Genomic DNA, 24,524 nt, shown 5'->3' with positions numbered 1-24,524 from the left:
CCACCCCAAAACTACGTCGTTTTGTTTATTTATTTTCTTACATTAATTGGTTCACATTTAAATGGTTATGATTCCTTTTTTCTCATTCTTCCTTTATTACCATTGATTCATCTTTGTACTGTTACGATTTAGTAGCCGGAGATAAAGTTATCTTCAGAAGCTTGAGAAACGATAAGCCCTATATATAGGGTTAATATATATATATATATATATATATATATATATATATGGGTTAATATTTCTCCAGCCACTTGAGATAAGCTTATCTCAAACTATTTATTTTAGGGAAAAGTGTTTGTCATTTTAAATGACAGAAAGTTATGTCATTTTAAGAGAGATACAGACACAGAAAATTTGAATTTTAAATTAAAAAAAATCAACCACTTTCTCTCTTTCATGATTTCCGTTTTTCTGTGTCTATCCCTCTCCTAAAATGACATAACTTATTTCATTTAAAATGACAAACATCAAACTCTTTATTTTAACTATGTACTTCGGATAGAGACGGCAAAACGGGCTCAGCTTGCCCTGCCTGCCAAACGGGGCAGGGCGAGTTGAGCTTTTCAAGCCCACCTGCCTGCCAAGACCGCCTGGACTGCTTTTTTTTTTTAGTGTAATATGACATTGGCCCTGCAGGCTGCCCGCCTCGCTTGCTCAAACAGGGCGGGGCAGACTGAGTTTTCTACCCTACCTTCAAAGGTGGGGCGGAGCGGGTCAGTCCGTTTTTTGGCGGGTTTACGGTCGAGGCGGGCCGCCTACTTTGCAATCTCTAACTACGGATAATACATAGTTATAACTTTAAAGTTACTTTTTTTTTCCCTCACCTCAGTCACTTTTTAGAACTTGTCTGCTAACGTGAAAAGAAAAAAAAAATAACTTTAACATTATAATTATGTAGCATCTGTAGTCCATAGTTAAAAAGGGTAACTTGAGATAAACATATTTCAAATGGCTAGAGAAATATTATATATATATACATATATATATATATATATAGGATGGATATATATTGACAAACTTTTTTTTTTTTACAAACTTACAAATTACACTATGTCTTACTAGTAAGACTTCACTCAGGAGTGTCTTACTAGTAAGATATAGTGTAGTTTGTAAATAAAAAATTTATAAATATAACATTTTTCATATATATATATGGGAAAATATCAATTTACAATTTTTTTTTAAGTTTTTGCAAATTATACTATGTACTCCCGGAAGTATATAGTGTAACCTAATGTACTTTCAGGAGTACATAGTGTAGTTTGTAAACGAAAAAGTTATAAAAATAACCCTCCCCTATATATATTTCAATTTTTCATATATATATATATATATATATATATATATTTATATAGTAAAATCATATATAGTAAAATCATAACCATACACCTATCATTGTTGCACATACAATAACTTTATATATGATTTTACTATATATATATATCATTTGACCTCTGTATCAAACTTAAAAATTTGACATCAAATCTTAACTGTTAATTTTCGTGAATCTAACGTTATAATTTATTGAGTAATACTTATTAATTTTCAAGAAATTATAACTGTTAGATTAGCAAAAATCAACGGTTAAAATTTGACGTCACACACACAGATATATATATATATATATATATATATATATATATATATATATATATATATATATATATATATATCCCTTGACAAGACAAGTGAAGTAAAAAAAATAAAGTTCTAACTTGAAAGATAAATATATTTATAAAAAATCATATTTGATGGTAAGTAATTTTATGTTTAGTCATTATAATTTTTGTATTTGATTTATAATATGAATTTTTTTGTACGGTTTCCCTACATTACAGAATTCAATTTTTTTTCCCGGTCTATTACGGTTTTGAAAATTATACTCCCGGGAAATGGTAAAGAGGAGAAGACTCGCAATACTCCCGGGAAATAAATTAGGCATCAACGACAAACGAAATTTATACTCTTACCTTGAAATGGTAAAATCTTGTGCAAATAGCTCTACACGACTTTCAAGAACTCACCTAGGCCTGCCACTAAACTGTAAAAGGAGGTAATAATTTCTGTATCTGAATTCCATTCATGCAGGCCACTAAGTAAGCAATTAAAAGTCTTTTAATAAATTGTCAGTGTAAAATATATACTATCAAATCAATCATCTTATCAAACTTAAGAAAAAAATAAAAAAGTTCAAGAGAGCAACCGCTCCAAGAAGACAGAAAGAAAGATACACCGAGTCGATGGCTACAAATTCTACTATGGTTTACCGTTGCTTTAATCCACAAAACATACAATTCTGTAACAAAAATGGTAAGGAGGAACAAAAAGTAAAGACAAAAACTGAACAGAACGCTGGATCGAAATGATCTATCTGAAAGATTATGAATGTAGATGTAATCATACTTAAATAAACAACTGGCAATTAGATTACCGGTGTTTGCTATGTCTTTCATTGCTCCAATACTTCAGGTTCAATGCTGATAAAGAAAACTACGGACGGAGGCCAAGCTCCTTTCAACTCAACAAAACACAATAACAATTCTAAAGACCCAGCTCTGGAAGCTTCTAAAACCAAAAGAAGATAACAGAAAGAACCTCCCCCGAGGCCTAATCCATTCCCCTCAACCGAAAACTCAATTCTCTGCGTGCCCTTTCCTCATATCACTTCCAATTCTGTTATTTCCCTTTTCTCCACCCCCAATCCTGCCTTGACACGTGTCCCCACCCTTAACTAACTTCTCCCCTCCTCACTGATAGTCTGGTATTGGTCACTGAAAATGGACCATATTGACTATATGACGGTTGTGAGAACTGAGAAGTTGGCATATCACACAATAACTAACTTTCTAACTTCTACCGTTATCCTTTATCTTCGGTTTGTTATGAAAGATACCAAAATTTTATTGAAGCTTTACACTAAATTTACATCACGCACGGCTTCAAATAATATAAGGTCTTTATAAATTTAATGTGCAGTAGTAATTAGTCTGTCATCGGATTCACATTTATTGCAAAAGGGTTTACAATACACTCGGAAGCTTGGAATTAAGCCACAGAAACCAGCTAAATTAGCCATTCATTTTTTCCTGATTGTTCCAACGACGTCTGATGCACATGCACCCAAGTGAACCAATCGGAATCCTGAAACTCAAAATCAACTCTCCTCAGATAACATATAAAGAGAATTTATGAAAAATACTTAAATGCATTGCAACAACCTTTGTGCTTAGTATGGTAGTGACCACACAACCTTGTCGTTCCTCACCTACAAAGTTGGCAAATTGGTAGAAGGTGAGAAGGTAAGATACGTGAAGCAAAATTTTCTAATTGTCTTACCGATGCTCTGCCACAATTCCAAACAGATAGATTATTCGTCAAGGGGTCCCAAATTGTTAACAAGACATACTAAAAGAATCAAAGACCTAAGGCAAACTCATAATAAGTGACAAAAAAGAAGAATGCTCACCAGAAGACTCCCACTTATCAAACTTCACTAACCATGTATCTGAATCTATCTGTGTGGCCAATATGCCATCCACCCAAACCCTGTATTGTTTTCCCTCTTTGTCACCGTAGCAGTTTCTCAAAACATTTATATACTCCCTTATATTATGCTCAGCACCAGAAGGATGAATATAAACACCAGATGGATGCTGCATATTAAACAAATTACAGTTAAGATGCTTTTCAAAAACTAAACTATTGAATAAAGACTCGTAAACAAAAAGGCAAGTCCAAGTGCATTCATAGAATAATAAAGCGCTCATAAAGCAAGAAACAAGAAAATGAGAAAGGGATCAAATGCACTAGATCTGGAAATTAACCATAATATTATTGTGTTAATTAAGGCCATTCAATTAGCCTTTTCAGCAACTTATAAAGCATATTACACGCAATCAACCAAGGAAATGCGCATTCTAGGTTGCCAAAAAACTAAATATATCCCGTTAACATCGGCTGTTTCAGCAATAGTTGAAAAGTTTAACTGGACCAAAACGTAGAGAATATTCCAAGAGAGTAAAATGCATGCTAAAATAAAGCATTCTTGACCCGCAACATGCACTTAGAGGGGACAAATACGAAGGTCATACCACAACTAAGTGAATACTGTATCAAAATCCTCAATTGAGACAAGCCCAAAATTCAAATATTGATTGCTTCCCAAGAAAATCAGAAATAAAATAAATTCATTCTATTTTTCTCTTTAATGTCCTGTTTTGTAAACCTCAGAAGGTTGGTCACATAAAATGTCAACCAAAACCAATTGACAAGGATAAGATAAATGATACAGGAAAAAAAATGAGAATGTTTGACACAGAAAAGAGAAGGGATTATTCAGTTAAAAGGATTATTTTGGACAACGCTTCAAATACCCATCAAGATGCAAACACAAATAAAATGCATGACAGGTAATCTTTAAAGGACATCAGACATACACAATCGTCTTTTAAATTAGAAAGAAACATTTCGGAGTTCTCAACTTCTGCACGCCTCCACTTTTCAATTAGCAAACTAATTTTCACCACCTCATAACCTGGAGACGCATTTTCAACATCCTCTGCAATGTCTGAAACATCTCTTGGGGACAGGTTTGGGCCTAATTTAAAATGACCTATGGCTTGTATAATCCCAGCTGCACATCGCTCTGAGGCATGGAGAATACTTGCGTTATCTTTTGCATTTTGTGCATGCCACTGCAACAATTCTTCTTGTGCATTGCTTACCTACACAAAAGAACAAAAACAGTGACAATCCCAATTTCTGACTAATAAGGCAAAATATCATGATAAACAAGGTGAACCACAAACCATGACACCAAAGACTCCCGGAACACTGAACAGCTCTGCATCATTTCCAGAGTCACCACAAACAAGAGTATTAACAGGGCGCTTTCCCTCATTCTCAAATTTCTTGAGCAGATATGCAAGAGCTTGACCTTTGCCAGCACCTTTTGGTAATATATCCAAATCAATTCCTCCACTATATATTATTTTAACATCCAACTGCCCAAAAATCAAGCAACGTTATGGAGTTATTCACAATATAAATCATGTACAGTTAGATATCCTAAAAACCAATACACACAACACGGAATTATTTAACAACAAACAAGGGGATTCGGCCAATATCTTACCCCGCGTTTTTCCAAACTCCTAGTAAGGGCGTCCATAACAGGACGAGCCTCGTCTTTCTTGACATAAAAGCTAACTTTGTGGGGTCGCTGTTCTGTTTCTGCCTGCAGCACCAGAAATTGAAATTGTTAATGAAATCATTGTATTGTAGGATGGTCTATGCATGGTAAATGAATGAATGATATACCTGAGGGGTAAGTTGAGGAAAATTGCTTGCTTCCTCCGTGACAACGTTGGTGTCCCATTTGTGATTCAAAAGTTGAACCCATCCATCATCTGGGAACATAGATTTACCATAGGTAATCTCAGTTCCCACAGACATGATGGTGATATCTGGGGTTATCATGGGCTTCTGTTTCCTCAATTGTCGGTAGAGAGTAGGCGATCTTCCAGTTGAGAAAACAAGGAGAGAATCATTGCGATAGTTGGATTCCCAAAGGGCATTGAAACGAAGAAGAGAAATGTTGTCAGAGTCATGATGATCAACCTGCAAATTGCAAGTTTTAGAAAATCATATGTGACCTAAAAAACACAACACAACACAACACAACGCACCATGGTGTGATCGAGATCCGAAACAATCATGAGGCGTGCAGGGGATTTTAGTGTATCCATCATCATATTGATTATTCAATTTGATACTGTAAAAAGTGAATAACGGAAGCGAATGAAGCTGAAATTGCGGCAGTAAGTAACGGAAGCGAGATGAAGTTGAAATTGGAAATTGGAAGATGGAGAGAAAGAAGGTTACCTGTGATTATGAAGTGAGAAGTGTGATAGAGCTGTACATTACAGAAGAAAGGAAATGTGATGGATACTGGTAACTGTTCTGTTATTCTACAACTACGAGAATCCGATACGAAATTCCTTCGCGCTTCTTTGTGTGTCAAATACGACTCCCACACCATCAATACTTTCGTGAGAAGATTCTTTTAAAAAAATACGAAAAAACTTGTAATCATATTTATAATGTAGCAGCGTTATTATATAATAAATATTTCTTATATATAGTTGTGTTATTTTAAAAGAGAAAAAAACACAATCTTATATTTTTTGTATTTAAATTTAAAATATAAAAAAATGGTTTGGTGTTTGTCATTTTAGGAGAAAGATAGACACAGAAAAACGGAAATCATGGGAGAGAGAAAGTGGGTGGTTTTTTTTTAATTTAAAATTCAAATTTTCTGTGTCTGTATCTCTCTTAAGATGACATAATTTTCTGTCATTTAAAATGACAAACACTTTTTCCATACAAAAACACTCATTTTTTCTCTCATTGTTTGTATCTTTCTTTCTTTAAAATAATATAACTCTGTATCTTTTAAAACACAAACACTAAATCCATATTTATTTTGGGTTCTCTTTTTCTATGGTCAATAGATAATTTATCTACATTAAACTCAAAACAACATCATTTTAAGGTGTAAATTCAAGTATTTTTGTAATTATAATTTATTTTAGGATTATAATTGTCTTTTTTATTATAATTTTTTAAGTTTTTAATCCAAAATGATGTCGTTTTGAAAACGAAGGTAAATAATTTATCTATATTCACCATATAAACATTAAAACCATTTATTATACAAAATATTCCAAAGTTCTGAAAATGCGAATATCCTTTTTTTGAATTAAAACATTAAAAATCAAATTATAATCAATTTGAAAAAGATGATTTGAGGTCTTACTTATCCTTTTTATTATGTTTCGACGAAGTGGGAAGATAGAGAAAGGGGTTGTTTGATAGGGGGATTTTTCAAATCTTTCAAAACTCCTGAAAAAGTGATAATCTTATTTATTCATGTTTGGTATAAGATTTTAGAAAATTTTCTCGAAAATCTAATTTTCTTAAAATTTTATTTTGTGTATAATTTTTTTTTAAAATACCAACATTTTTTATAATATTCTCATGTAAGTAAGTTTCCTGTCATCTTCTTTAGACAAAAAAAATTTATGCTCTGGCCAGCTAAGAGATATATGAAAAGGAGAATGCAATATTAGCTTTAATAGCTGTTCACTTGTCTTGTCATCAAGATTATAGAACCCAATGTTCGTTCGGATTGCCGCTCACGAGACACTTGTATTACAGCATATTCCAAGGAAGATTGGCCAATATATACGTATATCATATAGTAATATTCTCTGTTGCATATATGGCGTGGTGTTGTGAAGAGTGTGTAAAAAAAGTTACATAAGGACACTTGAATTAATTTTTGGGCCTGCTTAACAAAAACTTAATGTGACTCATCTGCGTCTTTCTTCTCATCTTCCCAATTCAAAATAGCATCTTCTTCTCCAATATCTTCATTATACATGTAGTGCAAAATCTGAATGCAATTAACAAGTCATGACAAAAGGAGGGAAAAGAAAATCAAATGTAGTGTCATGAAAATAAAGTTTATCACAAAAGTAAGGTTCCTGCAAGTTCTCATGCTCTCAAATCTTGTGTATCCAACTTTGTTGGCAGCAGTAACTTACTGGCTTTAGAGTACAGAACCACAGTGCATAAAATGTCATTGATCTTAAAGTAATTTCTATTTGACCAAAGGATATAACACTATTTAGAGTTGACTCAGCTCAGCTGGTATAGGTTTCCTGATGTGAATAAAAACTTCCACAAGCCAGAATGAACCTCCTCAAAAAGAAAAGGATTAGCCCCTATAGTTGAAAAGAAGCAATGAGATTTCTTACATTTTGAGCTCCATATCGCATGAGGCTCAAACAACAAGCTCAAGCAACAGTACAGAATGGTCTTGGGCTGTAAGCATAATCAACTAGTTGGTCTAATTTGGAATCTTTTGCATGTTACTTGAATACATTTTCATATTGAATAAAATACATGCTGATTGAAGTGTGGATTAAATACATCTACCCCACTATCCACCATTATTCCGCCAGGGGCCATTGTTCCATTATTACCAAGAACTGTTATGATGTTGCCTTTATCACCTGTGGTCACTTCGGCTAGCTGAGCATAATTATTTCATTCATTGTCTCACTTCAGATTGGACACAAGATGCAATACACACTTTTTTTTTTTTTTTTAGTTTTGTTTCTTTTAGTTTTATTAAATTAATAAAAACCAAAAATTCAAAAATAAAGTTTAGTTTCAGTTTATATATATTTTTTCGTTTTGTTTCTTTCGTTTAGTTTTATTTCTTTTAAATTTATTTTCTTAGTTTACTTTTTTTTTTTTGTTTATTCTGTAGTATTTTTTTTTATTTTTAGTATTATTTTAATCATTTATTTTTAGTTTATCTATTTTAAATTTATATATTTTAGTTAGTTAAGTTTAATTGTTTAGATTTATTTTTATTTTAATTCTTTTTACTTAATAATTTTTGCTTTTTTAGTTTTATTTTTATAAACTAATAAAAAAAGAGGATGCAGAGGAGGATACCATGGACGAGGCATAGTCATTGATCAGCCGCACACCATCTTTTTTTTTATTTATTTACCAAAAAAAAAAAATTATCTTTTGATCTTTTATTTCTTTTTCTTTATTTTGGGTTTTGATTTCAGTTATGTTGGTACTGTACTAAGATACTTATATTTACTTTAATATGATGCTAGTATTTTCATGTTATTGTTGTTTTCATCTGGGAGTGTGCTCTTGTTGCGCAAAATAGATTCACTCTACATCTAAATTAGTTTATTGTTGGTGCTCTTGTGGGACGCATAACATGCTTTGGTTGAGGAACTAATTAACATCAATAGGGAGGCAACTAACATAATTTTTGAGTCAGGAGAGATATCTCAGTCCTTTTACTTTTATTTTATTTTAATTTTTTTTTATTTTATTATTTTATTTTACTTGTCATTTATCTTGGTCTCTGAATAGTGTCTCTAATTTGCATGAGCTTTATCAGTTAATAAACATGAATAACGTTAGGAAACACAAGTGATACTGTGAGTGCTCACAATAATTTTTCTGTCATGGTATTGCATTGAATCTCATATAAGAGAGTATGACTACTCGTTTGAATGAGTTTCTTTTTAAAATTTTGGATGATACCATGATGTAGAAATAAGGAATAGTATTCTAGCTTGGTACCACAACATGTGAGGTTCGAGCCTAAACAATATAAATTTCTTCTTAAGAGGCCTCACTGTAGTAGTATTCTAGAACTTGCTCCATTTATCTCTTGATACATGAATAGATTGAGAAGACAAATGCATTTCATTCTATATAACCACTTGGTCAAATAGACCACCCGATAAATTTTTTATTTCTAACCCGTTTGAGTATGAGATTTATTTTTCTTTTATTTACCCACATTGTTACTTAACCCGTATCCTTAATTATCCCACCTTTGAATGAGATTGAAAGACTTATCAAATATTCATGTGAAGCTATTATGAATTGTGTTAAGTAATGAGAAGAGAGGAAGAATGCTCAAAGTGAGGAAGAAAGATATTAAATAAAGCTGAAGTAGTTATGTTTGTATTAAAAAAATAGAATAATAGAAAAACAAAATGCATTTTTTTATTAAGTTTCTGAAGAAAAAGCAATTAGGAAAGTATCAAGATGGTAGAAGGGAGAAAAGAAACTGGCGATAAAGAAAAGAAGTAGTGAAAAAATGTATGTGAATTGACTGATTTTATATTGGATAATGTATTTCAATATCATACAAGTAATTTAGCTACTTTTCAAATATTCTTACTCCCATACTAGACCAAGTTACAATCCTGAAAAGATCTTTTGATCAATTTGTGTATGTTGTTTGTGTTTCTCATCTTTAGAAACTTGAGAATAGGATTAAGCCTATGATAGTGTTATTACACTGATGGATTGAGTGATTTTATCCTAAGAACTTGAGCGATTGTTTTGTTTATCCTAATGAGGAGTATGTTGGGCAAGTGGCTTCTTACACAGGACGCTTACGGAACACCTAGAGGGGGGGTGAATAGGTGTTTTAAACTTTTTCAAAATCTTTTTTGAATTCAGTAAACAATTACACAAATTTTTCTTCAATCCCTATATGCCCAAAATAGTTTTTCGCAATGCTAAGAACAATGTAGTAACAGAAAGCGTACCTTAGCAATTTATAGAGTATAAACGCAGCAATTATAAAAGAATTAGTGTAACTGTCAGTCTCTAAACAAGATATTCAGAAATTAAATCAGAGATACAATGGACACACGATATATCCTGGTTCACACCCACTAAGCCTAAGTAGGGTGCTACGTCCAGACTTAAGTAGCTGCAGATATTTTATTTATCACAAGTGTACCAGTTTTACAAACACGCGTCACACAGGCAATCAAACAAAATATCAAAAATCTTCCTAGTGTCTACACTGCTCCAAGCTCTGAGAATACTCTCAAGCCAAACCTAAGGAGTTCACCAACTCCTCTCACACAAGACCTCCACTCTCCCTAGTGGATTCTTGAGGCTCCAGGCCTTGAGACACACTCTCAAGCCAAGCACAAGGTCGCCAACCCACTCGGTTGCACCCACACACCTAGGACAGATTTACAGCACACAACTACTCCACTTTAACAATCAATACAGAATTTTCAGAATTGTAACAAGTGAAATAAACCAAAATTACAGTGTCCTATCACACCAAATATATCACAGTAATATCAAACTAAGCTCCACAAATTTATGTCATATGCAGAAAATTAATCCAATGACATATGTATTCAAATCTCTAAAATTAATGCACAAAGGAGCTTGTATATCACACAATTATTTTTCTAATCAATGGACACCAAGAAATCTGATTTAAAAAGAATATCACAATTATAACCAGAAAAATCAGATTTGAAATTTATCTCAAAATTTCACATAAAATTCAGAATTAGTTCTAGATAAATCTTTTAATAATAAACCAAAAGAAATCTGAATTTTAATCACAATATAATTCAATTAAAACAGAAAATTCAGATTTAATATTCCAACAATAAAATCTCTAGAACAATTCAAGATTAGGTTTCTAAACAATAAATTCCAAACAAAAAATCTGAATTAACACAATGTATAACAGGGTGTAAAGATAAATTCAGATTTAATATTTTTAATCAATATTTCACAAAAATTAGAAACACAAATCTTACACAAAAAGCATCAAGATTTCTAAGATATTCACATAAAATCAAAACAGAAAAATCAAGATGCAAAAATCAGATTCCAAATTTTAACGGTAAATTTTTATACTAATGAACAACTCAAGAATTTAATATTCAGATTAAACAACTCAAAATCCCTAAAGCCTTATGAAATAATAGATCTGAAATTTCAGATTAAATGCTTTAAATCAAAGACTGATTTGAGTTTCTTGAGTATACCGTAAAAAGCCCCAAATTTTTCAGATAAAGAACCTGGAAATTTCACTGAGAAGAGATGTACCAAAAACTCCAAAGTTTGATTCAGTTTGCAGCAAGAAAGAACCGAAGGAATATGTTTGCGCAGATACAACAAGCGTTTGAACCGAACAGAAGGAACACTTTTGCAAGATACCGCCGATTGCAATTTGCAGATACAGTGAGCGACGGTGTTTTCGTATGAGAGAGAGAACTTTTTTTCTTTTGTTCCAATTTCTTTTCTTTTAAAGTGTTGCACATAGAGAGAGACTTTTTTGCACTGTTGTCAAACCCGGCCCGACCTGGCCGGGTTGACCCGGAACCCGGTAAACCGGTCATCAGACCGGTTCGGGTTAAGGATTGGATTGGTCATGTATCGACCCGGTCAAACCGGGTGACCCGGTGACCCGGTCGGGTCATGCATTTAAAAAAAAAAATCAAAATTGTTTCATCTTATAAAAAAAATGTAAAACTCATTTTAACAACTTTTTATAATTTTATTTGCTAGTATACTCTTCTACAATGACCTCTTAGTTTCCAATACTAAAGCAATTTGTGGAATAATAAATTAGAGAATGTAACATATGTCATTTTAATGTAGTTGAATTTGAAAAATATGAGTTCAATGTCATTGAGATGTATGTTTATGAGAATTCTGAGTTGCCATTTAAATTGACATAGTAATAGCATGCACTTTTATTTATTTATGCTTGATTTTTTTAACTTATTTAGTGAACCTTGTTTAATTTATTTTAGATATGGAAGATATAATTGAATTTATATGTTCATTTTATATATATTTTTATATATCTATATATATCCGGGTCAACCGATCCGACCAGTGACCCACCGGTCCGACCAGTGACCCAGTGACCCAGTACCCCGACCAGGTCAATGCCCGGGTCGGGTTTAACAACACTGCTTTTTTGATTCGATTTTCTTTTCTTTCTTGGATTTGTAAAAGTGACTTGTCTTGTTTGTTTTTAGTTTTCTTTTTATATTGATTTGAAAGCCACTTTTACCTGATAGATTTCTTTTTCATTATTATCATTTATTAAATCTAACTGACTTATATTTTTATTTATATCAACGTAACAGGAAGTTCAAATGAAAAGAACACTCTGCATTTAGTTTTGTTTCGTTATTTATATATTACTTTTATTTTGTTTTTATTAAAACAAATTTTAATATGAGAAATGCATAATAAGTAATGATATGCATTGGAGCTTAGGTAGATACCATATGATATAATATAGTGTGTAACATAATTTTTAAAAATACATAATCACTTGTATCTTCACACTCCAATTTCAATTTGAGACTTTTTGTAAATCCTTTGTCATCATCAAAATATATATTCCATATTTCAAAATGCATAGGAGACCTTCAGAGTACTCAAGTTAGATTCTATTCATGTTGAAAACTGAAATTATTGTTTCACTAGGCTTGTTTATCCTAGTGAAACCAAGCCTAAATTTTGTCGCATAAACATTTTATTTTATTTTTTAATAAAAGTCTGATTCAACATTTTAAAAAGCTTGACATATTTTGAAAGTTTATTAAAATGCTTACTTTGTAATAAAATTACCTTTAAATAAATTAACAGATTTATGTCGAAATAAACTAATAAGCTTAATTAAAAATGTATGCAAGCAAACAAATTGTAAACCTTTAAATAGGCCAATAAACATATGATTTTTAAATCATTATAATAAAAATCAATACAATAATAATTTTTCCAAGATTTAAATAGACTGACCTTAAGATTAAGAGGCTTTAATTTTTCCAAGATTTAGAGTATGATATTGTTAATTAAAAAGGATTTAGCCTAACTTATTTAATAAATAGAGTACACCAAGCTAACGTGGGTCATGCTATGGGTTCCCGAGAAATCGCCTCATTTATTCTCACTCCTAAATGGTGATAGATTAGAAAGCTACCAATGATTATTAACTTTGAAGAGGCGTTTGGTACAGGAAATTTTTTTTTTTATCGGAAAACTTTTTTTTGCTGAAATATGGTAGGAAATATTTTTTCTCTGGTAAGTTACAAAAATGTGTTTGGTTTACACAAATTTATCCTGAAAATATTTGATTAAGTTTATTGAGTTGTGTTTGGTTAATTGTGAAATAGCAGTAGTAGTAGTAATATGGGGTTATTTTACAAAAATAACTCCACCTTTACTTTTTCATTCTTTTTTTTTTCTTCAGCGTTCATTTTCGCTGGGTTCTCTCTCTCTATCTAATATTCGACCTCGTTCTTTGCTTTGAGCTTATCCCTAAAACCCTATTTTTTTTGTTTTTGTTTTCCATGCTTTACTCTTCACACCATCTGCAGCTAGAGCATCTTTTATGTATGATAAGGCATAAAGCATGGCAACATCAGCACCTACGCTTGTTCCTTCAATAACAGGTGAGGCTGTAGTTATTACTTAACAGAGTAGCTCTTATTTCAATACACAAATGCAGTGGCTTGAAAGGGGGAGATAATGTATTGTGCTTTATGCTACGTTGTACTGAGCTTCTTCACAAAAATAAGGGTTAATTTGGTCCTCAATTTTGCTGTTGATTTGTTACTTCCCCGGGTGATGAAAAATTCCAACAAATCTTTGGGAAAGGTTTGATGGTGTCCGTACGAAAATTTGCAAAGGAGAACGAAATTCGGGAAATAAATGTATCCGAAATTTTTTAATTTTTTTTACCAAACATGACATTCCATAAATTCAAAGTCAGCTTTCCCATGTTTTTAAAAAAAATCTGAGTATCAAACGCCCGTCAATGTAATATATTTGGAATAGGAAAAATAAAACAGTTTTTCTTTTTTCTTTTTTACCGAATATTCTCACAGGGAATATTGCGAGATTAATCTATGCGAATAGGATATTTTCCAACAAAAGTCTTCTCTAATAAGGAGTGCGGTTCGCTTATCCCTATGTCACTCTTATTATCTGGACAAAAAAGACAATCCAAATGGCATTGAAGGTCCCTGATAGAATAAAAAGAATCTTTATATTGTGTATTTGATTTCAAAATCTATCAATGGCGCTTGGTGATAGGGACTAAACAGTTGGAGTTGAGAGTATTTTGATCCTCTTCAGTATTGTTTTGAAAGGATTTTAAAGCCTTAATTCTAGACCCGTTCTGAATCGAACTAGTCGTAAAACGAAGGATAGATTGAAATATCTCAAAAAATAAAATAAAATCTATCAATGTCACTCAGTTTTACTCATCGTTGATGTCTTAGCTTTGAGACTAAACACTCATCTAGATGGACTTTTGAAATATATATTTATATCTCATTTTTTTAATAAATTATAACTATATATCTTATATTTGGATAAAATATGTGAACAACACTTTAAATTTAAAAAATTATTTGTATGTTAAAATTAAAAAAGCAGTTTTTATATATAAAATTACTAAAAAAGACATGTAAAAACAAATAATGAAAATAAGAGTAATTAATAGCGGAGGCAGTGGCATTGGATGAGAATAATGGAAGTGGGTATATCCCTATAACAAATTATATACTCAAATTTTAACTAATTAATCGTCGAATTATTGCCACCATTGTATATCCCCGATAACAAATTATTAGTTAAAATTATTGAGTCATGTAATAACTTGAGTATATATCATTGCATGTAAATAAATTGACTTGGGATCAAATTATTAGGGTACTCTCATCTACACTATAGATGGATGATGCTAGTCACATGTATCTTCCTTTTGAAGTAAAGCCAATTAAATGCAAGTATATTAGTAGGAAGAATCTAAATGCAGTATATATCACAAAATTATCTTCTATTAGGAATACGATAGGGACATTTGGAGATAATTCGACGCGTTTTCTGCTTACATGCATGTGCACATTAATTGTGCATCATTACCTTGGAGCCTCTTCATTTGCTATTATTGTTTGAAATCAACTTTACGTTCACATGTAAGAGGTCAATATTTATATTTGAGGAATATCTCTTTTTGTTTTGTTTTGTTTTGTATATATATAGTGGAAATCAAAAACTACACAAGAGTAACCAATCTGGGTGTAGAGACACCCATGAAGTCCTGCTGAACCACGAGATTACAACCTACACAAGGCACCCTTACCAGGCTTGTTGCAGACCAATGAAAGTTCCCCAAAGCTCTGCAAATAGAGAGTTACCCCTACCAAGATTTCTGGCGAAACCCGACAACCAAGAACCACTACAGTCACATAGACTTGGCCAATGTTTTTTGTTGTCCCTATTTGACACCTTTCTATTGGCACCTCATAGAGAAAACCGTATACAATCTCAGTTTCTTGGCGTTTTTTAGTTTTCTCCTTTCACTTTTTCAGTTCATCCAACCTCTTGAGTCTTGAGTTTTCTAGGCTTCAAATATCCATCTTATTCTAACAAAGATGGCAAACTTGAAGCACTTATCTCTTATTTGGAGCATTTTTGTTCTAGCTACAGTTTCAATGCCGAAAGGTCCTGCAGAGCTTTTTGAGCCAAACATTCATATAGCAAACATGCAAGCATACACCCCATCTGATCTTTGCATTCAAATCCTTGAAGCAGACCCTCATAGCTCAAGTGCAGATGTCAGAGGCCCAGCACTAATATTGGTGAATGTAATCAATGCCAAAGCAAATGATGTGTCAAACAAAATCAATATTGGTGAATGCAGCGGCGGTTGTTAGAAGACCCGGTGAGCCTTTGGTTATTGAGGAGATCATTGTGGCGCCTCCAATGCCTCGTGAGGTTCGGATTCGTGTTATATGTACCTCTCTCTGCCACAGCGATATCACTTTTTGGAACATGCAGGTTTTTTTTTATCCATTTTTTAATTATTTCTTGATTTTAATTTGTTTTTTACTCATTACCTTTCCAGCACTATTTTATTTATTTATAGTTTTGTCCTCATGATTTTAATTTTTTTTACTAGGAATACCTTTTGAATGAATTTTTAAGATGCTTTTTCTATGTTTTGAAGGACCCTCCTGCCTATTTTCCAAGAATTCTGGGTCATGACTCATGAGGCTATTGGGTGAGTTTCTGCATTTTAGTTATTCTTATTATGATTTTATTTACTGAAATTTTTTTTCATTCCTCGCCAAAAAAAAGCTTCCCAATATGGTCTTTTTGTATTAACATTAACTTTTTATGCTTTATTAAAAAAAAAAAAAAGGTTTTTTGCTTTTTATGCTTTATGTTTACTGAAAATTTATTTTGGACCTTAAGTTATACAAAAGGGGTTTCTAGTCCTAATTTTGGTGCCTATTTGTTTGATTACTGGTAAATAGGCATTCTGGGTTAGTGAAATTTTTAAGGGCCGTCTCTATAAATTGTGTAGTAAAATTGCTTGTAAAACATAGCCAAATTCTCAAGAATAGTTAATTATGTAAATTCAATTTTTAGGGAAAGGATTGAATAACTATGAGACTGATTTTGCTGTCTAAATTTTGAGCATAAGAGTCTGCAAGCATTTTGGTGATTCAACTAAAGTATTTTGAACATTGATTACATTCACCAATATTAGTGCTGGGCCTCTGACATCTGCACTTGAGCTATGAGGCTCTGCTTCAAGGATTTGAATGCAAAGATCAGGATGGGGTGTATGCTTGCATGTTTGCTCTATGAATGTTTGGCTCAAAAACTCTGCAGTGACCTTTCGGCATTGAAATTGTAGCTAGAACAAAAATGCTCCAAATAAGAGATAAGTGCTTCAAGTTTGCCATCTTTGTTAGAATAAGATGGATAATTGAAGCCTAGAAAACTCAAGACTCAAGAGGGTGGATGAACTGAAAAAGTGAAAGGAGAAAACTAAAAAACGCCAAGAAACTGAGATTATATATGTACTGCAATCAGAGTGAAAATGTGTGAAACTTTTATTCTTTCAGCATTTAAATAGGCAATTATCTCCAGAGATTTTGATAGCTGCTGTTCCAGAAGCCACTCAAGCTATGCAGTTTGGGAACCCCAAGTTTGCAGAAGATGGGGTAAGTGGTTGTGCTGTACTGCTGTTGAAGCCACCTCGTGAGAAGGGCTTCAATGGGAAATCACCACTCACCAATGAAAACAATAGTATGCGTGATGCAGACGTTACAAGGGCTATTGTTACATTATTGCTTTAGATTCTCAAATAGATGACAGGCATGAGTGTGATGATATTTGTCCAATAAAAATGCTATCACTTTGAAAATGAAATATTATATACTGGGGTATATATCAATCCCAGTATAAATTCCTACATTGACCACCGAACAATTTAAAAAATTTCTCCCCTTCCTTTTGTTTTTTCACAGTAGTTCGTACATATGTTTTATCATAAATACTCATGATTATTTAATCTGTATAACATTGTGAAGTTTAGATAAAAATTATATTTACCTTAAGGGGGTGTTTGGTTCAAGTTTTTGGAGAGGATTACCGGTAATCCTTCTTTGGTAAATGTAATTACCACGTTTGGTAGAAGGAATAAATTACGATTCCCGGATATCCAAGGATTACCGGTAATTTGATTTATAAAGAAAAGTCACTATTCAGATTACCAAAAATAATATGGTAATTCGGAATACCAATCAGAATACCAAGTAAAGGGAAAGCACAACAATAAATTTTGAGACAAAAATACCCCAATACACATAAAAATCTAGACCAAATCTATCAATTACAAAAGTAAAAATAGTTTGGGGTTATTTTTGTAAAATAACCTCATATTCCAAGTCATATTTCGTTCTAAACCAAATATGGAATCAGTAATTTTTACCCAGTATTCCCGGTAATATTTTGGCGAACCAAACACATCTTTCGTAAGATTCCAAGTAAACTCAATTTCTACTGAATTCCCATTAATCATGATTCCCGGTCACCAAAAAATTTCTCCTGTACCAAACACACCCTAAGGGAAAAGTGTTTATACTTTTAAATTACACAACTTACATCCTTTCACTCTCACAAAGAGGTGGGACCCACAACTTTATTTTTTTTTGTCAACTCTCTCTCCTCCTTTATCTATCTCTTTCTCTCTCTTAAAATGACACAACTTTACATCCTTCAAAATTATACACATTTTTCCCTTACCTTAATGCTATAAATAGAAATTGTAACCAGAAAATTACTCATTTAACGTTGAATAACAAAATTGGAGTTCTTTTACGTTTAACCCTCATAATAATGACTATAGTTCGCTTAAGCATTTCAACAGCCGGAGTCCAATAGTGATTAAAAGTAAAAATTTGAGTCATTCATGTCACACTTCACCTGCTGTGTGGATAAAATTGACAGATAAGTGATCATACATTGTAACAAACTTGAGACTTTGTGTTCTTCTGAAGCCTTCGATTTTCATTAGATTCTATTATTCCTCCACAACAGGATATACAAAGAAACATGTCAAAATAACTCCCCACTTGAATTCCTGCATAGATGAATGCACAAAAATCCCTTTTAAGTTCCCCAGATGAAAGAACCGGGAAAAAGATAGAGTATCTAGCCTCGCGAAATCCTTTCTATTCTTCCTTGTCAAAATAATCACTACAGACAAGAAACGATAAAAAGGATTACATGAGAAAGTAATATCCTTTCTATTCTTCCTTGTCAAAATAATCACTACAGACAAGAAACGATAAAAAGGCTTACATGAGAAAGTAATGCATCTCATAGAATAGTTGTGAAAACGTAAGTAACCACCTAGTTTTATAAGGGTGTAAAAAAAGTTACATAAGGACACTTGAATTAATTTTTGGGCCTGCTTAACAAAAACTTAATGTGACTCATCTGCGTCTTTCTTCTCATCTTCCCAATTCAAAATAGCATCTTCTTCTCCAATATCTTCATTATACATGTAGTGCAAAATCTGAATGCAATTAACAAGTCATGACAAAAGGAGGGAAAAGAAAATCAAATGTAGTGTCATGAAAATAAAGTTTATCACAAAAGTAAGGTTCCTGCAAGTTCTCATGCTCTCAAATCTTGTGTATCTAACTTTGTTGGCAGCAGTAACTTACTGGCTTTAGACAGAACGACCGTGCATAAAATGTCATTGATCTTAATGTAATTTCTATTTGACCAAAGGATATAACACTATTTAGAGTTGACTCAGCTGGTACAGGTTTCCTCATGTGAATAAAAATACTACAAATTGACAAGTCTAACTTATGAAAGATATAAAAATACGTTTAATATGTATTAAAAAAAAATACGTTTAATAATTATGAAATATATACAACTAAGTTTATAGTTCAATGCATCTTTCTGATGTGCATACTGAAAGAATGAAGACACATCAATAATAATTATGAAATATATACAACTAAGTTTATAGTTCAATGCATCTTTCTGATGTGCATACTGAAAGAATGAAGACACATCAATAGGTCTAACTAGAGAGAGATAAGCATACCCTTGTGAACAATGGAGCAAACTCCTTAGAAGATTCCAAACACATTTCTTCAAATTTTAATATTACTTCAATCTGGAGTAGAAAATATCAACAGAGGGCAGAACCATTAAGAAATGGGAATCAATTAGGGAAGCATCGAGTAAATGCCCACACTGTATTAGAACATATATATTATACACAGAACTATTAGAGAATTCATTACCATATTTCAAAAATAACGATCTTATGTAACAACTCAAAGTTCATTAAAGTACTAAAGAGCTACCATGTTTCACACAACCAAAGATAAATTTGCTTTCTCTTTTTCTTTCCCTGATAAGTAATAGCTTTTAAAGACCACCGCAATGTAACTATCAGATGAAATATCAGCCAAGCTCAAAGAATGCTCAACAGAGAATCTAAGCGTTAATTTTATTGATACTTCCAGAGAAATCCCCACTTCAACATAGAGAACTTACAGCCTATGCTCCAAAAGAAGTTGCAGAATTAAATCAAGAACAAAAAAACAACGTGCATCCCAAATGTAGACATTTAATTAGTATGAGAACAAGGTAACAATACTCGAGTTGAGTACTCCAGCCAACATGCAGCAAAAAACAGCATTGCATGTTTAATTTTCTGAAAGATAGTCTTCTCCTGAAGCCATTTAAAATGGATTTGGATGATGATAAAATCACAACAACAAAAAATGAGCATTCTCCAAAAGGCTTCAGAGAAAATTAAAAATAATGCAAGATAATCAGTAATAATAATTGAAAAACACTACACAAGTGAAAATGAATAACTTCAACAAGTAAAGGGGGGAAGAATTGACAGATGCACCTGCTCATTAATGTCAATCAGGTAGGATCTAAGAACCTTTTTCCATTTTTTAAGTACAACCTAAACATTCTTAATCAAGCTATCTGCAAAAATTCATCCCAAACAATAATAAAATCTATCAGCAACCATTGTGAGTACCAAAACAAAAAGCTATGCATAACTAGTCAATCCCCTTTACGAAGTGATAAAATGTATACAAGAACCCCCAAGCATTACCCCACTACGAGTCAGCTTGACGGTTCAACCTAAACTATTGGGCTCTATCAAAAACCAAAATTTCAATAAAACCATCTCGAGCAAATTCTTTTTCAATGACTATTAATATTTTCTTAGGTCTTCCACTACCCTTTTAATTGCATTGTCTTCCATTTGACCCACTTTTCTAACTGGAGGCATGACTATTGTTACCTTTGTTCTGATCATTTTTCAAATTTTGTTGCTTGGTAGTTGGTACCTCTGGAAAGGCCAAGACGCCAAGTTTTCCAAGTATGTTCATACCTCCAAACTACATTCTAAAAGTTTTTTTGATTTAATAAGAAAGGAATGCCTTATAATGAAAAGAATGGAAAAGATTAAAAAGATCAGGTAGCAACAGAGAAAGGGGGAAAGCTCACCAGCTGAACTATAGGGGGTGTCTAAAGCATACTTCATCATTGCATAAAATACAGCTCCAGGACATTCAGCAGTTAGCTTAATTGTATGACAACCTACCACATAAATAAAGGCAACGTTTCTATAAATTAAACTTGACTAGTAGGTAACATAATCATGAAACTTAAAATATGTACCACAAATACCTCTAATTGTAATTTCAAGCTACTGAACATACAAAGATTTTGGATTCCAGAAAAAAAAACCTCCGGCCATCATAAAAGTCATCACAGCTACTGAAGCAAAATAATATGGAATATTGCTCGAACCAACTTACTCACCATTGTCTTTTAAGACAACGAACCTTGGACTTCCGTTCTTCATTAAGGGGGGATAGGAACCATTAACTTTTTCTTCAATGAAGAAAGATCCCATTGCAATTAAAAAACTCTCATTACTAGGGACAACTTATGACGCCCTCAATCTGAAGCGAGGACCTACAAGTAATAGACTATGGTGCTCTTGACTTATTGTAGCACACCAGCCCAAAAACAATAGCCCAAGCATATCAATTTATTCATCTACTGTTCATTTAATTACTGTTGTTACATCTTTTATATTTTTAGTTTGTTAGTATTCTGTTGTAACCACCTAGACTATATAAGTAAGCTGTTGTGGAAAAAGGACGTCAAGAAGGAAATTACTCTAATCCCTCTCTCTCATCTTGTCTCTTTTCTCTCTTCTCTCTGTGCATGTAACCTCTTCTCTTCCCTCTTCCTCTAACTTTCTTTTCCCTATTCCCTCTTTTAACCGATTCCCTCTTTTCTTCATAGAACTCTTAAAATAACTGCTACACTTATACTTGACACCAAAATAAGATGACTTGTGGGGATGTGAGACTCTCAAAAACACTAAAAATAAAGAAAGAAAGAAAAATAAAAAATAAAAAATCAAAGTGAAAAATAAAAAATCCAGTCATATATGGCATTCATTCAAAGTTATTAGTTCTTTCTGTACAGAAAATTCTATGCCCACTATATAAATGTATGTATGTCCATATGTTTGACAGAATATACGTACAGAAAAGGCTCATGGTAACAATAAAAGAATTAAACATTTGTTTAATACAAAATCACTTGGGGCAGGACTACCCCTTACCTATAGCACAGAATCCCCTATACAATATTTGCAGCAAAAGTTTTACATGTCATCTTCAACGGATACGGTTGAAATGAGCAAAGGGCTCAGTGTTTGCCTTTGGGGCTGGTTTGCACGCTTCTGGGGTTCCAAAGACATTCCAAAATCGCAGAGTCTCATCCCCTGCTGCAGAGGCCACAGTACACCCATCTGGACTTTGAGTCATAAATAGCACCCTGGAGGAATGACCATTGAGCTCTGCCATCTTCACCATAGAAGGATATTTCCAAAGAGTGAGCTGGTTATGGGTGAAACCGTGCGAGCTAAGCAACTCACGCTCATTCTTGTTCCACAGCAGAGAGCACACCTGAGAGCCTGTGTTAACAGAGTTCAAGCATGCACCCGTATGGGTGTTCCAAAACTTAATGCACTGATCACCCCCACCTCCACCAGAAGCTAGTAGATTTCCCTGAAAGGGACACCAAGCCAGTGCCTTTACAGCAGCTCCGTGCTCCTCAAGCCTGTGAAGCCAACGGGTTGCTGAATTGGAAGAGACTGCGGACCTGTCCCATATATGAATAAGATTATCGTTGCCTCCACTGGCCAATTGTTGTCCCGAGGCAGACCACTTGAGCCCACAGACCTCCTGTTGATGTCCCCTGTAGGTTTCAACAATGGGAGATCTTACTCTAACATCATTGTTAACTATTCTACCATCCATTCCTCCCGTTGTAAGGATATGATTGTTCCAAGCTAGTGAACCCACTCGTGCTTGGTGTCCACCACTCAGTGTTCTTAGCTGCGTTCACCAAATCAAACCATAGAACCATCAGAATGCATAAGTTTCAATTTTAAAACAAAAATAAAATAAAATGGTAAATATATAATAAAAAAACAAAAAATAAAGTATGATATCTACCAGCTTAGTATCGATAGAATCCCACAGTTGGACAAGGGAATTGTTCAAACCAATGGCTAAATGGCGTCCATCAGGAGCCCAGCTAACACTTGTAACCGGACCATCTTCCTCATCCACAGTGACAAGTTCTGAAGTGGAGCCATCATCGGCATTCCAAAGATATACCGTATTTTCAAGGGCAATACTGAGGACGTTGCTGCTACCCCAGTCTAGTAAGTTCAAGTAGAAGTCGTCTACGATACCAGGTGCATCCAAGGTCCTCTCAGAACTCTGAAAAACATTTTCGCAAACACTTAGAATGCAATTGAAAAAGCACCTGATTAGGCTAGGCACAATTTTTCATTTTCACGTACCTGAGGAATGTATCGCTTGGGCTTGGAGGATTTGGATTGAGGAGGAGGGGAAAGAATATGCTTGGGGATGAGTTCAACCGGCGTTGGGGGCTTATTCTTGAAGGCCAAGATTCGAGTCCGGTTCATGTTCAAGGCTTCCGCCAGTAGCTTCCGGTAGGCTTCTTGCGACGGCGACGTCACCGCCGGCTTCTCTTTGATCTTCCTTCCCTCCGTAAGCATGTAGTGAGCGTAACCGAAGTCCATGGCTGACCTATTGGGAATGAACCTGTCCAACTGTTGCAAAAACCACACACACAAAAAAAGTGAGAAATTATGAATCGCTGAAATCGAGGGTTTTCTGTTTGGGTAGCAAGAAAATCAAGACACTGAGGGGCTTACGTTTTCCTGATAATTCTTTCTGTGGAGGGAATTCACTTGGAGAGGGGATCGGGATTTGATCTCGGTGGAAGAACTCCAAGACCCCGCATCCATGATTGGAGAGGGAAGAAGAAGAAGAAATCAAGAAACCCTGCAAAACAGAAAACACAATGAAGAAAATTGAATGGAAAGAAACGACAAAGAAAACAGAGAGAGAGAATAAAATGAATGTCGGCGCGTGGTGGTTGTTGATTTGGAGCTTGAAGATCAGAACAAGAGAGAGAGAGAGACGAATGAATAAGAGAAGAAGAAGAAGAAGAACAATTTCGATATGAGAAAGAAATGGACTCGTTTGATACTTATAGTAGCCGTTGAGAAGTGGTCTGACGAAAATGCCCTTATTTTTCTAATCGACGTCGTTTTACGATGGCGGTTAGACTTTAGACCACGAATGAATGAAGGGCAACACTGGGCTATTCGAATGGTGATTGCTGGGTTAGATCACAAGCATGAACACAAG

The 24,524-nt window shown here is 33.6% G+C and overlaps 2 protein-coding genes and 1 pseudogene across 8 annotated transcripts; 1 reads left to right on the top strand and 2 right to left on the bottom strand.

The window, feature by feature from the left end:
• Positions 1-2,958: 2,958 nt before the first annotated feature.
• Positions 2,959-5,921, bottom strand: LOC133314651 (sucrose-phosphatase 1-like). 4 transcript variants are annotated; one of them, XM_061516156.1, is made up of 9 exons: positions 5,884-5,921; positions 5,688-5,773; positions 5,320-5,619; positions 5,135-5,236; positions 4,809-5,003; positions 4,437-4,724; positions 3,467-3,653; positions 3,219-3,265; positions 2,959-3,141 (listed from the first exon to the last, which is right to left on the bottom strand). In XM_061516156.1, the coding sequence occupies exons 2-9, from the start codon at positions 5,751-5,753 to the stop codon at positions 3,064-3,066; spliced, it is 1,263 nt and encodes a 420-aa protein (XP_061372140.1). In that variant the 5' UTR covers positions 5,754-5,773; positions 5,884-5,921; the 3' UTR covers positions 2,959-3,063. The 4 variants fall into 4 exon arrangements, with proteins under 4 accessions (XP_061372140.1, XP_061372141.1, XP_061372139.1 ...); XM_061516157.1 differs by lacking the exon at positions 5,884-5,921 and having other exon boundaries at positions 2,959-3,147; positions 3,216-3,265; positions 5,688-5,844; XM_061516155.1 differs by lacking the exon at positions 5,884-5,921 and having other exon boundaries at positions 5,688-5,844.
• Positions 5,922-15,135: 9,214 nt separating this feature from the next.
• Positions 15,136-17,555, top strand: LOC133314645 (cell wall / vacuolar inhibitor of fructosidase 1-like; annotated as a pseudogene).
• Positions 17,556-18,700: 1,145 nt separating this feature from the next.
• Positions 18,701-24,297, bottom strand: LOC133314632 (cell division cycle 20.2, cofactor of APC complex-like). 4 transcript variants are annotated; one of them, XR_009751980.1, is made up of 9 exons: positions 24,026-24,297; positions 23,648-23,920; positions 23,295-23,564; positions 22,397-23,174; positions 21,262-21,354; positions 21,056-21,159; positions 20,648-20,730; positions 19,826-19,897; positions 18,701-19,279 (listed from the first exon to the last, which is right to left on the bottom strand). XR_009751980.1 is itself a non-coding variant. In XM_061516138.1 (4 exons), the coding sequence occupies exons 1-4, from the start codon at positions 24,116-24,118 to the stop codon at positions 22,452-22,454; spliced, it is 1,359 nt and encodes a 452-aa protein (XP_061372122.1). In that variant the 5' UTR covers positions 24,119-24,297; the 3' UTR covers positions 22,275-22,451. The 4 variants fall into 4 exon arrangements, 1 of the variants encoding a protein (XP_061372122.1); XR_009751981.1 differs by having other exon boundaries at positions 18,701-18,841; XR_009751982.1 differs by lacking the exon at positions 21,056-21,159.
• Positions 24,298-24,524: the final 227 nt, after the last annotated feature.

The sequence above is a fragment of the Gastrolobium bilobum genome, unplaced genomic scaffold (genome assembly GCF_033153095.1).
Source record: "Gastrolobium bilobum isolate Gb01-03AN ecotype WA unplaced genomic scaffold, APGP_CSIRO_Gbil_v1 utg11542, whole genome shotgun sequence".
NCBI lineage: Eukaryota > Viridiplantae > Streptophyta > Magnoliopsida > Fabales > Fabaceae > Gastrolobium > Gastrolobium bilobum.
This window is presented reverse-complemented; position numbering and strand designations above follow the sequence as displayed.

Bases quoted from the DNA above. Each gene is read 5' to 3' on its own strand.
- LOC133314632 (XM_061516138.1), bottom strand. From the start codon at position 24,118: ATGGATGCGGGGTCTTGGAGTTCTTCCACCGAGATCAAATCCCGATCC. The intron at 23,921-24,025 runs GTAAGCCCCTCA...TTTTTGCAACAG, and splicing joins GAAAGAATTATCAGGAAAAC to TTGGACAGGTTCATTCCCAA. The intron at 23,565-23,647 runs GTACGTGAAAAT...AATGTTTTTCAG, and splicing joins CCAAGCGATACATTCCTCAG to AGTTCTGAGAGGACCTTGGA.
- LOC133314651 (XM_061516157.1), bottom strand. From the start codon at position 5,753: ATGATGATGGATACACTAAAATCCCCTGCACGCCTCATGATTGTTTCG. The intron at 5,004-5,134 runs GTAAGATATTGG...ATTTTTGGGCAG, and splicing joins GGAGTTTGGAAAAACGCGGG to TTGGATGTTAAAATAATATA. The intron at 3,148-3,215 runs GTTGCAATGCAT...GTTGATTTTGAG, and splicing joins CCATACTAAGCACAAAGGTT to TTTCAGGATTCCGATTGGTT.